A 15,969-nucleotide genomic window follows, 5' to 3' on the forward strand; every position below is an offset into this window, starting at 1 on the left:
TTGACTGGCTTTCTGCCTTGAGACCTTGAGTGTCATGCCGTGGTGGGGAAGGTTGGCACCTCAGGCACGTATGAGATGGTGTGGAGCTCCTTAGATGAAAGGTGCTCAGTGTGGGAAATACAGTAATGTGAGAAACCTTCCATCCAGCCGTCTGTCCGTCCATGCTCCATGCAAGCAAGTTCTCGGCCTCTTGAGCCTGTGTCTCCCACACCGTAAGTTACATATACTGTCCTGATGCAGGAGAAGAACCTAAGTTTTCTGGGGAGAAAAAACGGGCTTTCAAGCAAGGTGAAAAACAAAAAACACTTTCTTTCCACTTATACCAAAAGTGATGATATAACTAAACCAAACTCCCTGGAAAACTAGATACCATCAAACTTGAATGACAGGGTAGATAGGAATGAGCCCAGCCCAGACTGTAGGTGAAGGAACATGCTGTTTTCTAGCAGCTGCAATTTAGCATGCATTAGGTTGTGAATTCTGCACTTTGGTTTCTAGGCAACTTGCACACATTTTAAATCTGAATATAAACACACACACACCCCCAAAACGGAATGAAACAATAAAAAGCCTAATGATATAAACCATGTTTGCCACAAGTCTCAGTAACTATAGCAAACAAATCCAGGCCACTACCTGGCTAAGTAGAGATGTTGGTGGTTAGACCTAGGAAATAAAGACAAAGCAACTATAAATAACTTCTTTTGTTGCACAGTGATAATGTCTCTACAACGCAAGCACATCAGGTGTGCTCTGCCTCCAAGGTTCCCTGCAAGAGAAGGCATCTCCTCAAGGGAACGAGTCTTGTTAAGGGAGATTTCATTTCTTTTTCTGTTCTTTTAATTAGTCTTACATTAAGATTCTTAGAAGTTGTACATCATCTTATTGCTAGCAGCAAGCTTGGTAAGTCCAGGTTACTTCTAGGCGGACAGGTCTGACCCAAAGGGTGCTCATCAGTGCCTCCGTTGCCACCAGGAGGGAGGTGATAGGAGCAGTTCTGGGGTGTGGCTTAGTATCTGTACTGGAAATTGGGACTTATGGATAACCTCGATGAGTTCACAGATGAGGCAGGCTTAACATAGGATTGCCAGTAAATTTGGCAATTGAAATGATCCTGTTATACCAAGCACTGTTTAGATTCATGGGCCGAAGTGACCAGCTCTGGGTTTGAAAGAGGGTTATTGTGGGCCTTCTGGATGGACAGAAGTCAAATGGAACACATGTGAGCATGTGTTCAATGCCTTTAAATACTGAATAGCATAATGGTGGAGTTAACATGGGATCGGCCCATGCTGTTGGAGTCTGCATGAGCAAGATCGATCAATTGAGAATGTTCCAAAGAAAAGTAGTATTGTGGGCATGAGAAAAATAAGACTTATGGGAAAATTTTTTAAAAACTGAAATTGTTGGCCAGGAGCGGTGGCTCATGCCTGTATTCCCAGTACTTTGGGAGGCTGAGGTGGGCAGATCACTTGAGCCCAGCAATTTGAGACAAGCCTGGGCAACATGGTGAAATCCCATCTCTACCAAAAAAATACTAAAAAATTAGGCAAGTGTGATGGTGCACACCTGTAGTTCCAGCAACTTGGAAGGCTGAGGTGAGAGGATCACCCGAGCCCCAAGAGGTCCAGGCTATAGTAAGCTGTGTTCACGCCACTGCACTCCAACCTGGGTGACAGAGTGAGACCCTGTCTCAAAAACAAAAAATAAAACTGGACCATAGTTTTAAGGAATTCCTATCCTATAATTAAATACGTTTAACATAAGTAATATTTCTCTCAAAAGCTTTAAGCAGGCTGTATAAACAGAAACAACTTAGGAGCTTGCTAGTTTGTTTATCCCTGCTATGGACATGTTTCTTCATTTATTCATTCACTTTTCATGTTAATTTTAAGAAATCTTTAAAATAGCCACTGTCATTATTTATTGTCAAGAACAATGATTTGTGATGGCAGACTAAGATTGCTGACTATTTAGAGTTTGTAAAAACAGGTTTCAGGATGTTAAATTTTTATAGTTATTGCATGATTGATGTTATTTCCTTTTCCCACAAAACTAAAGCATGTTAAAGATGCTATTTGAATTTAATTCTGGGAACATAATAAAAATAGCATTGGGGCATTGAGGAGCTCAGAGGCACACGCCTCATCAGCCCTGCTTTAATACCTGAGCAGCAAGAGGTTACAGGTGGCTTCTCCTCCCTCCCAGGGGACCTCAGTAGGTAGAGGAGAGAGGAGGCACACAGTCAGGGGACCCTGAGGCCAGAGCCACACCAGGGGATTCTGCTGCCCCAGTCCCTTCCCACAGGCTTGTTCGTCCATTGACAGGAACAGTTGCACATACAAAATCAACTTTGCTTTCCCATCCTCTGTAAAATGTAGTGCCCAGCTTCTTTATTAAGCATTTTATTACTCCCATTTAGAATTATATTGCTATCAGGAATGGTTTCTTGAGAATTGGAGCAGAAGAAAGGCTGTGTACCACGATGTGTGATCCTGCTAATAAAGTGGATGATCAGACACAAAGCCAAGTTCATCTTCTCACCTTAGGGCCACCACAGAGCCATGTGGTAACCCCCTTTTACTGAAGGAATGGCATTGAGGCCCAGGCCATGTGCATTCCCCCCTAGGCTGCCTCCCCTGACCCCAGGATTCCAGCTCTTCCTCAGAAGTTGTCTCCATCTCTGCGATGAAAGAGGAGAGCAGGGACCTTTCTCCCTCCCCTCCTCTATGTCTTTCTGACCAGGTGCCCCCAGGATGCCTGTTGCTGATGGGCGTAGGCATTCTCAGTTCCCTCCTGGCCCAAGCTCCTGGAGGTGGGACCACACATGAGAGAGTGACACCCAGCTCGTCCTCTCTTTTGTAAAGTGGAGGATCAGAATTTTGGGTTATCCTGGCTCCTCCCATGTTTTTGCATCTCCAGTGACAGCAATGTCAAATGATACCCAAAGATAAAAATATTGATCCAAGTGCAGATGAGCTGAAAACATTCCTTTTCTGATAGAAAACACGGTAAACAGTCTCACTTCCTTCCTCAAAGATTGTACCTGGAAAGCTATGGCTGGTTAATTTTTTCCCTTTAGAAAACATAACATTGTCAACTTCAGAAAATACCATAATCAGGGAGTTCCATGACAGAATTAAGTTTCCACACTCCAAAAAAAAAAGCAAGTAATGGCTGTTGATCGTGTGGTTATGTGAATTGCAATAAATAACAGGCTCTCACATTTTACCAGTTCTTTTTACTACTTAGACATTTTGTCAGGCTTCTCAAACCAAAAGGCTCTGTGCCATTCAGGAACTTAGCCAGTTTTCATGTATGTGAGTGAAACATTTGGGGCCAAAGAAAGACTCCTTTGTAGCAAGAGTGACTTGCGCTTTAGTCAGTGTAGGAAATGGCCTTATGAGAAGATGGATTTGTGCTAGAAAAATTGAGAATAAGGAAAACTATTCAGAAATAAGATTTAAAAAAAAAAATCATCTTTGTGGTAATGTGAAATTGTGATATTGCCAGATTGAGATTGTATACTGTGTACTCAGAGTCCTTGGGTGTATGTGTGTGTGTGTGTGTGTGTGTGTGTGTGTGTGGAGAGGGAGAGACACTAAAAAAGTACAATAAGCCAATTTGTGATCTCACCATATGTGTTGAATTGAACACAACTCTTCTGCACTTAATGAAGACTTCAGCCTTTAGGGGTAAATAAAACATCACTAAACAGGGATGGCTTGAATATTTCTTACCGGCTGTAATAATTAAAGCCATGAAAAAGGTGGTGGGGTTATGTTACTCATTAACTGGAATTGCTCTTAGATTTGATCAAGACGCGGTGGCCCCTGGCGCTCTGTTTCATGTTTGTCCTTTGTTTCATTGACACGCTCTGCCCCGGCCTCCATGGCGCTATAAAAGCAGCAGAACAGTTAAAGAACCAGACCCAGAAGGCCCGTAGACCTCCTATCTAGCCGCCTTTTCTCCCCTCCCCCCAAACCCAACAAACTCTTCAACCTCCAGAACTGAGCCTGAAATCATCTATAAAGCAGCACACTTAGGGATCTGGGAGGGAACGGGAAGAAACCTTCCTCTTTTAAAAGGAAGCTGATGAATTCAGGTGTAGCCAAGAGCTTTTAAAGGATGTCATTGGCCAGGCGCGGTGGCTCATGCCCGTAATCCCAGCACTTTGGGAGGCCGAGGCAGGCGGATCATGAGGTCAGGAGATCAAGACCATCCTGGCTAACATTGTGAAACCCCATCTCCACTAAAAATACAAAAAATTAGCTGAGCGTGGTGGCGGGCACCTGTAGTCCCAGCTACTCGGGAGGCTGAGGCAGGAGAGTGGTGTGAACCCAGGAGGCAGAGCTTGCAGTGAGCCGAGATTGCGCCACTGCACTCCAGCCTGGGCGACAGAGCGAGACTCTGTCTCAAAAATAAATAAATAAATAAATAAATAAATAAATAAATAAAAAGGATGTTGTTGTCCTTAGGTGTTGCAGCAAACAGGCTAAGAAGCAATGGCATTGATTATGAGGAACTTGGAACTCAGATGTATTAATTTCCTATTGTGTTTTAACAAATTACTACAAATATTGTGGCTTAAAACAAATTTATTATAGTATCTGGAAGTCAGAAGTCCAATATCAGCCTTCATTAGCTAATGTCAGGGTGTCCGCAGCACTTTCTTTCTGTAGGCTCTAGGAGAGAATCTAGTTCTGGCCTTGTCTAGCTTTTAGGGTTGCCTGTATTCCTTGGTTCATGGCCCCTTCCTCCATCTTTAAAGCTAGCATGGTTTGGCCAAGTCCTTCTCACACTGCTGTCTTTTTGGTTCTCTCTCTTGCCTGCCTTTTCTACTTATACGGACACTTATGCTTACATTGAGCCCACCTGTATAATCCAGGGTAATCCCATAGTTGATTAGCAACCTTAATCCATCTGCAATTTTAATTCCCTTTTGCCAGGTAATGTGGCCATTATCCTGCCTACAACCTCAGAGGATGTTGATAATGTAAAGGGTAATGAATTGGGGAGTTCATAGGGTTTGATAGTTGACAAATACAGAGTGTAGTATTAGGTATGGGTTTTTTGGCTGGGTGCAGTGGCTCATACCTGTAATGTCAGCACTTTGGGAAATCAAGGCAAGAAGATCTCTTTAGCTCAGGAGTTCGAGATCAGCCTGGGCAACAAAGTGAGACCCACCCCCCGCCACCTCGTCTACACAAAAATAAGAAAAGGTGGGAGGTAGTTAGTAGCTTTGTAGTTTTCTTAAAGCTTCTTATAACTACCATCAGGAAAAATAATATATGTGCATATACAGATATATGCTATTATAGTAGAAAAAGTCATTTGCACTTTTCGCTTAAACGAAGTTTCTGTTACACTGTAATAGCTAACATGCCAACTGCTGACATAAAGAGAAATTTTCAGTGTGACATAAAACTAATTTATAGTTTTAGTTTGAGGGAAATTGGCATTTCTATTTAAAAGAATGATTCAGTTATAGTTTTATTGACTTGTGAATAATTAATTGTTTGCTTTGTCTTGTGAAATTTTTTATTTTATAGTTTGTACTAACACTTTATAGGAAAACTTCCAGTTAAAATGATACTCCAGTTTTAACATTGTAAACATCCTTTTTTGTGCACACATCTGTATAATTTTTAGGTTTGTTTTGTTTTGTTTTGTTTTTGAGACAGGATCTCAGTTTGTCATCCAGGCTGGAATACAAGTGGCAAGATGAGGGCACAGTGCAGCCTTAACCTTCCGGACTCAAGCAATCCTCCCACCTCAGCCTCCCAAGTAGCTGGGACTACAGGCGAATGCCACCATGCCTGGCTAATTTTTGTATGTTTTGTAGAGGCAGAGTTTTGGCCCAGTCTGATCTCGAACTCCTGGGCCCACATGATCCACCAGCCTCAGCAAAATTTTTACATAGTTGTAACCACTGTGTACATATTGTGTATTAAGTGGCTTGACCTTCCTGTGTTCTCTTTCCCCAGTCATCTAAGACTGTGGGTAACGTGTGCTCCTGTCTACAAAGCCATTGCAAAGTCAACTGAGATAACACGTGCGAAGTTCTCTGGGAGAAAAGCACCATCTACATTTGCGTAAAGCAGAGCTGCTGAGGTTAAGCTGTCAACAGCTTCCTAGGGAAAATATCCCTGAAACAGATAAGACATTTACCTGTAATGGTTTTCTTTGCCTGTGAAATTAATGGTACAAGGCTTAAAAAAAGTATTATCTTTTAATTTGTCTTTTAAAGTTGATTCTATTTTAACATATTTTCATCATTTAGTTGCTAAGAATCACTGCTAATGGGCACAAATGGAAACTGATCCTGCTACAAGAAGGTTACATTAATTCAAAACTGGCTCCGCTGGATGCAGGTGGGGGTGGGAGTGAGGGGGAATTAAAAGTAAAGACATCCCAGGCCTCCAAGGAGCTCAGAAATGGGAGCATCATGCGCAGCAGCACTCCGATAATTCTGTTGTATGGCAGAATAGCATAACAGCCCACGTGGAAATGAATGAGAGTAAAACCCATGAAGCAAATTCTGCATCTGGAAGGGTAAGATTGGTGAAGGGTTCTTGAAAAACGTGACCCCTTGAATAGTGATTTGAGTAGAGGGCATTCCAGGCAGAGGGCTGAGTAGGCTGCAGAAAGGTTTGTTGAAGGGCTGAGGAGTGGATTGGGACTGGAAATGAGCATAGTGACCTGCACACATAGGGCATACATGTCACTGTTTCAGTCCCCAGCCAGAGAGAAGTGCAGGGTGGGAGTCGGAACCCACCTGGTGGTAAGGCAGGCCTGGTGTGCCCCTAGGGCCTGCACTAGAGAGGCACTGGCAGTGGGGGAAGCGGGAGAGTGGAGAGCTTACTTGGCACCTGTAGTTTACATTTGAGGGTTACATTTGGTAGGATCATGGGTTGCGTCAGTCCCTCTCGGCACACATCTCAGGCTGTACAGTTGGTGTTGGAGGAACATGGGGAAGAGGGTGGGCCATTTTACATTCATGCTCAGAAACAGGGGTCTTTAGCCAGAAAGGGCGCGCCAAGGACGGTGCTGTTTCCTGACACCCTGGAGAGTTGGGCGTCGCAGCGCTTGTGCCCAAGGTCACAAGGTGAGTAGCCAGGCGGGATTAGACCCTGGTCCGCGTTACTCCCCAGCCAACGGCGCCCCTAGTGTCTGTGAAATCACTGTGCTTGGAGGAAAGGACGACAGGTTTTAAAGCGGGAGTGCCATCGCCTGCAGCGGGCGGACCCATGTCCCGGCAGTGCAGCTCCGCAGCGGCACAGGAGGGATGCGGGCTTGCGTCTGCCGGGGCTGGGGACGCCCCTGCACCCGGCGAGCCTTCCCTGCATCCGCTGCAGACGGGAGTCGGTGAGAGTCCCCAGGTCCAGCGCGACTTGCTTTTGTTAAAACCTTGTGTTAGGTGTGCTCCCAGCTTTGGAGCCAGGCTTTTGGACATGCCTGAGTTTTTCTAAAGCCTTCTTGTTCCGGTCTTCCCGCACCTTCCAGTGCGGTCAAGGATGCTGGTGGCTGGGTCCTCTCCGCGGAGGGCTCTAGGTCGGGACCCTTGCACCCACCCTGGGGCCTTGGCTTCAGAACCAGAGTTACTGGTGTCAAGGATTGCTGTACAGCAGCTGCCGTCTCCTAAGGGCCAGGTATTTTCTTTTTTTTTCTATGGATGATCGTGGTCCTCGTGCTTCTAATTTAAATAGGTCATGCTTTAAGCCTTCACAGAGGTGCTCCAGGGACAGATAGATGTCCCTGTAGCGTAGCTCCCCTAACCCTCGTTAAACGAACATGAGGCCAGTTGAGAGGGGAGCAGTACCAGTAGATTTCAGGCAGCATCACGCTGCGGGCCCCTGCGGTATGGAGAGTGGTGTTCGGGGATTTGCTTTGGAAATGCCTTGGGAAGGCGCCGCCACCCCCACTTTGGACAACGGTAGGAACGCAGGGTGGGTGCTCAGGTGGCACGAGCACTGCTGGCCAAGCAGAGGACTGCGCTGGGCTTAGAAAGGAAGATACGGGTTCCCAGATACGGGTTCTTTAAAAAAATATATGGACTAGGGCCACTGATTCAACTTCCAAAAAGCAAAATGGAAATTATAAAAATAGCGTGAACAAATAGTATTGGAATCATTTGATAAGTTAAATCTGTGATGTTAGTGAGAACTGCTTATCTGAAATGGAAATAATCTCAAGACCTTTTGTGGCTTATCCCAAGGCTTACTCTCTACCTTTTAGTTGAAAGCAGAATTGCAAATTTGACCAACTTAATCGGCAGTGGCTTTTTGCTTTTAAAAGTACATGCTAAAATGTTTGTGTGAGCGATGAGGCTGATAGCATAGGTACCTGAAGTGGAGATTTACTTTTGCCAAGAATGTTTTGGTGTATTTTGTGAAACTTCTTTATTTCTGTCTCTCATTAAAGAATGTTTGTTTTTTAAAGGTAGATAAGAATTTTTCAAACGGACATAATTTTTAAGGGAATTATACTTAATTGTAATGTTCTTATGCATTTGAAAACATGCATAAAGCTTATTAGTGTTCTTAACATTTAAAGGGGAGTGTTCTGTGCTGTACACAAAGAGATCGACCCAGCTAAGAACGACTTCTAGACCTGGGAGTGTGGGGAACATAGGGAAGGATAAGTTTTTTGGGAGTATTACATTTTCTCTGAAGGAGTTTTCTTCCTAGGTTCTCAGTTGCTCACCATGTTTATTTCTTCTGCAGAACAAGTGTTTGGGAGTCCTTTCTATATTTTTACTTCCCAGACACCTGATTTTCTTAGTTTTAAGTATGTAAGAATGTCATCTTACTTCAGGGAACTAAAGTTGTAAGTTTAGGTAGACATATTAGCATTTGAAAGTGCTCACTCTAATTGTTTCTTATTCTGCTTGTTTTAACTTAAAATCAGTTGATTTTCTTGTTTAAAAAAGGATTAACTTTTAAAGTGGTTATTACAATTTAAATTGTATTCAGCTATTTGTCATATTAATATTTAGAGAGGCAAATTTAGTTACCAAACATGGCATTTTGTAAGAAAATAAGGTAATAAGTTTTCTATCACATGAACAGTTTAGGATTTTCTTGACTTTTAGATGGAGATATTTTAGCTCACATTTTATAAATGCATGGAATGGGACTGAAAGCCATACTTACCTGAAATGTTTTAAAAATTTAAATCTGTTTTTGAAAAAAATACAGTTTGAAAGTGGAAGACTCTCAGCCTATTTAATGCAAAGTTTTTATAGTGGTGGGGTTTTAATATTCCTCCATTCAGTAGTTCATTGCCTGATTTTTTTTAACCTTTCACATAAACTTTGTTCAGTAATTCTTTTAAATGGATGCAGATTATTTAAAGATCAAATCAGTACTGTCAAAGTATAAGAAGGCTTTGTTTTTGATGTTTTATTTTTCTAAGCACGTTTTAGTTATAATTTTTCTCATCTACAACATTCTAATTACATTTTAAATTGGAATGAAGAGTTTAACATGCAGAACTTGTGGATGGACTATTACAGTTTTTTAGGGAAAACTACCCTGATCAGTTCCCTTCCTGAGGTAGGTCCCTATCCTCTGGTTTGACGCCACATCTTTCTGTTTTTGTTTGAAGTGCATTCTAGGAATACCTGCCTCTCACTTATTCTCAGTAAATCACATTCCTCTTAATCCTTGTTGGAGTTTTTTATTTTGTTGTTGGGGTCGATTCTGGTGACTTTTATCTACTGAGATTGCTGCAAGATTGGAAATGAAATGGGTTTCTTGTTTGCCATGCAAATGTTCTGGTTGTTTAGGATGAAGATACCAGTAATTAACCATTAAAGCTGTCCTTGCATACAGAAAACTTATCTCTGGCATTTTGTTTTTTTCTGATTTTAGTGTGAACAATTAGCGACCTCCACCAGTGCTGATGAAGAATTGTATAGATTGTTTATTCTTACAGAAAGCTGCTCTGGGTGGTTTGTTGCTCTTTTATTCACATGATCTATAAGCTATAAGAAAATAGTTCTCTCACACCTCAGCATGTTGCCGATTTCTACCAGGTGGTCCAGGAACATTTGTTCTGCAGGAGGGACCAAACTTAAAAATTTATTTATTTATTGGTAAGTTTTTTTTTTTTTCAGTTGCAGCCAGCCAGGTCTGATGTTTTGCCACAGTAATACTAATATCCTTGTGAAATGGCGTGTATGCTACAGTTTTAAACTTTTTTTCTTAAATACCATATGCAAAGAGAGAAAGTCCTCACATTGTGTAAATGAGAGAAGAAATTGCTACAGCTATGACTGCCTTTGTTCTCAAAGCCATTTGAATTGCCGGCTGTGTTGGGGCTGGTTTGTACCTTGTTGAAGTGCTGAGATGAGAACTTCTCATTAGAGTAATTGCCGGGTGGGAGCGGCCCATCCGGGGCGGGGCGAGGCGGGGCCTGGGGCGCAGGGGCGGGGCGAGGTGCCGGCGGCCCAGATACTCGCGGGCGCGGGACCTGGCCGGGAGACTGACAGCACGGGAACCGACCGCGGCCCACCCCGCTGGCCGCGCCGGCCGGGACCAGAACAGCGCAGGCTCTCCGTCCTCTCCATCCTCGGCTTCGCGCCTCAGGGGCGCGCGGGGACCGCGGACTGTTCCTCGCGCGGCGCCCACGCCTGCCCTCGGCTCCCAGCCCGCGCTGCCGCCGCCCAGGTGACACGGAGGGACGGGAGCGGGGCTGCTGTGTCCCTCGGGCGCGCTTTGGGACATTGCTGAGTGGCTACTGCTTGTGCTTTCTTGCTTTCAAGCTGGCGGTAAACCTTTTAAATTCAGAGTGATTCAAGGGCATAGCCGTCGAAATTGTGATTTCGTGCGTGTTTTATTTACCAGGCTTTCAAATCAAAAAGGCCAGGCAAACACACGTTCTGGGGCGTTCAAGGAAGTTCACACGAAGGACAAATCCAGCAGGGAGATAGTGACATACCTTGCGGGCTCAGGCTTGGGATTTCTGCAGCCACACGCGCGTTCACCCGACGGGGCCTCGCCTGCACCGCCGCCGGGAGGAGCCTGCTCTAGACTCCGGCTCCAGGGGAGAGGACTGGGCTCCACAGAGAGGAGCAGCCTGTGAGTTTTCAAACATTTCTCTGTCAGAGTTAGCCCTTGTTAAATTCCGAGATGAGAATCTATGCTGTGAAATCAGCAGAAAAGTGGTTCTTAGAAATTTTAAAGTTTGTTTATCCACTTCACTTTTTGAGGATCTGTGCTCACTGGTTTTTCAAGCTGGTTTGTTTTAAAGGAGTCAAGCTTCACTTTGGAGTATAACGTGGAGATTATAGTTGCTCCGTTGGAACTTTGATATGTTAAAGAGAAAATGTGTAAAAATGCGGGATGCAAGCAGTAGCCACAGGAGCATTTTAAAAGTTTTTCTTTTTCAGCTTAATTTATATAAGAAAAACAATTAAAAGCCTGTGTTTCATTTTTGCCTCTTTTTAAAAGATAAATTCTTAATTTCTGCAGATAAATAGGAATACTGAGGGGAGGGAGGGAAAGTATGGTTTTCTATACACTATTTTCCATTAAAATTTAAATAATCAGAAAGCTCAGAAATGTTATTCCTGTAACTTCGGGAAGTTATAGGAAATGTTACATTTTAACATCAAAGTAAAATTCCAATAAAATACTTTTTCTTATAGGAGCACATTTTACGTATGTAAAGGAAGATACAAAAATACCAGAAATTCTAAAACTTAACCATTTTTGCGAAATTTGTCTAAACAAATTTCCTAAAGTCTTGCATACATTTGAGAATTTAGATTATTGCTAGAAAGCACATCTTAGGTTTTAATCATGTTCATGCCAACGCCTGTGAAAAGACCTACCAGGATTTTAGATCCATAGTTAACCACCACTTGTGAGTATCCATTTTGCATTTTTGAAGACTCGTTGATTGACTTTCAAGTACTTGAAATTATGTAAGAGAATACTTTTTTGGCAGCAAAGTCGCATTTCAGATCCCCTGCTCCCCTATCAACTTCAGGCTGCTCCAGGCTCTGGGTCCAGGCTGGAACTCACAGTAGAACTAAGATTATGTCTAAACTCATAGCAGTAAAGTGATGTTTTGCCATAAAAGAACATTTTTATAACGTTATTTCAGTCTACTTGTTTCCTTAGAAATAGTTTCTGTCGTGATGGGCAGTATCTAAACTTATGAATTATTCAGCTATTTGTGCAAAATGTGTAACTTCAGGGCAAACAGACTCGATGTTGTTCGCATCACCCTCTCACACATCGGCAACGCAGCCTTTTCTGTCCTATGTAATGTGGGAAAATTAAACATTTCTTGAAATCTGAGACTTCTGCCCTTGTTCTCCTGAAATTAAATCCATTTTATTTTCAGTAGCATGAATTTCCCTACATGTCCAAGAGACTGTTAAGGAATTAATCCTTTGTTCTATTCCTCATAACACTTTTCACAGTTAATCTAGTATGTAAACTGTGTGGACGAGAATCCAAAACTGCAGAATTTGGAGGAAATGTGACTCCTATGCCTTGTAGACGTTCAATCATTCTGTGAAATAAAACTGAAACTTTGGATAGGAGATTGTACAGTACTCTCAACACATTTTTATTAAATGAAAACAAGTTCCATTATTTTTCCAGCAATCCTTCATGTAGTTGGACTCACCTCCCCACCTCCCCCCTGCGCCTTAGTTGTGGTCAGCTCTCCTTACAAATGGACAGGTTGCTTTGTCAACTTGATGGCAGAAACCACCTGACAAATTGTAGATATGTGGCTAAAATTTATGCTTAGTTTGGATTTGGTAGAAAATAAAGAATAGAAAATAAAATGTGACCAAAAAGATATTTATGTTGTCTTGACTGTGTGTCTATGCACAAGAAAGGACAGGAACTGGGAGTAATGGAATGTTAGTGTTTCCGACTACAGAATAAATACTCAAGAGTGAAAATAATTTATAAATTATGTTTCCTGCTTCAGAATTTGCTAAGAGTGTGTGTGTGTGTCCGTACTTGAATCACTTGTCTAACCTGAGGATCGGAGTGGTTGACTTGGTTTCTCTGTCTTTCTGTTGCTGTTCCTTTTCTCACTTAGCAACTGTTATGTCGTTATCTCTAAAATGTTTTTGTAGCTTACTTTTTTTTTTTTGAGACAGAGTCTCGCTCTGTCGCCCAGGCTGAAGTGCAGTGGCGTGATCTCGACTCACTGCAACCTCTGCCTCCCAGGTTCAAGTGATTGTCCTGCCTCAGCCTCCCGAGTAGCTGGGACTACAGGCGCGCACCACCACACCCAGCTAATTTTTGTATTTTTAGTAGAGATGGCATTTCACCATGTTGGCCAAGATGGTCTCGATCTCTTGACCTTGTGATCTGTCTGCCTCGGCCTCCCAAAGTGTTGGGATTACAGGAGTGAGCCACTGTGCCCAGCCATACTTGTTTTTTTAACTGTGAGTTTTGATTTTAAAAAACCCTTAATCGTTAATAGTAAGTTTTAACAAGGAGACTATGGAAGGCAAAGGGAGATCTTTCTAAGACATATAGTTGAGTTTTTGCACATAAAGCAAACTAGATTGTTATAACTCCTCATACAACCCATCTATTTGCTTTTTAAAAAATTGCAGAGCTATCATTTCATTGATTACAGTTTGTTATAATTAAAGAGGCATTTTCAGTCATTTTACCGTTAGCTTTTTAAATATGAAGAATAATCAGCCAGATCTGTACTGTAAAGAATGTTTATGAAACTTTTTTTTTTTTGAGACGGAGTCTCACTTTTTTGCCCAGGCTGGAGTGCAGTGGCACAATCTTGGCTTACTGCAAGCTCCGCCTCCCAGGTTCACGCCATTTCTCCTGCCTCTGTCTCCCAAGTAGCTGGGACTACAGGCGCCTGCCACCACACCTGGCTAATTTTTTGTATTTTTAGTAGAGACAGGGTTTCACCGTGTTAGCCAGGATGGTCTCGATCTCCTGACCTCGTGATCTGCCCACCTCGGCCTCCCAAAGTGCTGGGATTACGTGAGCCACTGTGCCCAGCCTATGAAACTTTTTAAGTTGATAAATTTGTATTTTTTAGATATGTTCTAGTTGAGGAATGAGAACCACTCCTGGTCTGAATTTTCATGTGTTGCTGTGTAAATTTGCTTTTAATAAATTCTTTTAAATCACCAGATTGTTAATTGACAGCTATTCTTGCAGACATTGTTACCTTATTATTTCTTCTTACTATATTGGGCATTAAGTCCTTTATTTCAATGTGATAAACATTTGACTATCAAGGATGGGGGTAGATAGCACATGAAATGAGCAAAATCTGGTTCCAGTATTTAAGACACAGCCTTAAAAATGTATATTCCTTTTATCGAAGTTAAAATATAGTTTTCTTTGAACTCAGTTATTCCTTGTTTAAACTCAAAAGGAGAGGATCCTATTTTCTGTATGTAAAATTCTGAAGATAGGTATTTTCTGTAAGAGCTGAGTTTTTCCCCGTATTTGCTAATCCCTTCTAATTTAGAGGAAAAACCGTATTATCACACTGAATGTTAGTGATGATTGCCTGTTTGTCCATATGAACACAGTAATTTTGTGCATAGTATAGATTACTATTCACCAGGAATATAGGGCTGTATAAAAAACATTTAACCAAAGAAGAATCGTGTTGATAAATTATTAACTAAAATTACTAAATTTGTAATGAATAATCCCTACACAGACCATCTGATTGTGATTTTTGACATATTGGAGTAATATAGGAAGTTATAGAAAGGAAGAAATTCTGGGTTTGGATGAAATTGCTGGTTTTTTCCCTTGGAAAAAAAATCTGAATATATTTTATAATTTGTTAGTATTGTAAGTAACAGCTTAAAAACCTGAGCATGTGACTGTTTGACACTGTGCTTCCTATATATCTATTTACAGAATATTTGGAAAATTTTAAATTCTTCCAATTCTTGATTGCTGCTTGCACAGAACCAATGTTAAAATGTTATGACTAAGACTAGAGAGACAATGATAGGTTTCTCGGTGCACACTTAGTGCTAGGAGGTCTTCCCATAACTACCGGGCCAGCTTTAGAGAAACCCCTGGTTTCCAGTTGCCCGGTTCAGTACTTTGTTAGAGCACATGCTTTAATCATTTTTAGTGTTCTTAGGTTTGATTGTGGTAGTGAATTTCTTCATAAAGTGGATTTCCCTTTTAAGTGAATTATTAGGAAATACTTGTAGCATGATTTAAGAAAAATATTTCAGCTTCAGCTGGAAGCAGAAAAATGGACAGAGGGGAAGGCAGAGAATTAGGTAGGTTACTCAGAGAAACAGCTGACACAAAGCATTCCTTATTTTCTTATTATGTATCTTTAGAATGTAATTTACACAAATTGAACCATAGTCTACATTTTATTCTGAACCTTTTTTCTATAAACATTTCTTGCCATCTTCCTGTATTACAAAAATAATTCCATCTCATTCTTTTTAATAGCTACATAGTATTCCATTGCATGACCACATACCATATAGGATGTTTTGATTCATAGACTCAGCCAACCATTTTTTTTCACAGTAAAGGTATATTCATATTCTGGGCTTTAACGGGTCATAAGTTAATGTGTAACTAGAATTGGAGCTAGCAAATGTCACTGTTTGTAAATTAGGAACTCAGAATTATAAAATGTATACTCTCCTTCAAGATAAATACAATAAGTATTAAGTACACTTATTAATTTAGGTAAGAGCATTAATTCTTTTTTGTTGTTGTTGTTGGATACAGAGTCTTGCTCTGTTGCCCAGGCTGAAGTCTAGTGGATTAATCATAGCTCACCACAGCCTCCAACTCCAGGGCTCAGATGATCCTCCCACCTCAGCCTCCCAAATAGCTGGGACTACAGGCGCATATCACCACACCTAATTTTGGGGGTGGGTAAGGAGCGAGGTCTCACTGTGTTGCTCAGGCTGGTCTGAAACTCCTGAGCTCAAGCCATTCTCCTGTCTAGGCCTCCCAG

General features: G+C 41.8%; 1 protein-coding gene across 11 annotated transcripts in view; it reads left to right on the plus strand.

Moving 5' to 3' along the window:
• AOPEP (aminopeptidase O (putative)) overlaps positions 1–15,969 on the plus strand; it is a 430,010-nt gene that overhangs the window by 318,791 nt on the left and 95,250 nt on the right. Inside the window, exon 14 of one of the 11 annotated variants that reach the window (XM_054502566.2) lies at positions 10,851–11,084. The exons of the other annotated variants lie outside the window; for them this stretch is intronic. Coding sequence (XP_054358541.1) covers positions 10,851–11,036 — 186 coding nt within the window. The 3' untranslated portion in view covers positions 11,037–11,084. The remainder of the gene's footprint in view (positions 1–10,850; positions 11,085–15,969) is intronic. 11 annotated transcript variants of the gene reach the window in all.

The sequence above is a fragment of the Pongo pygmaeus genome, chromosome 13 (assembly GCF_028885625.2).
Source record: "Pongo pygmaeus isolate AG05252 chromosome 13, NHGRI_mPonPyg2-v2.0_pri, whole genome shotgun sequence".
NCBI lineage: Eukaryota > Metazoa > Chordata > Mammalia > Primates > Hominidae > Pongo > Pongo pygmaeus.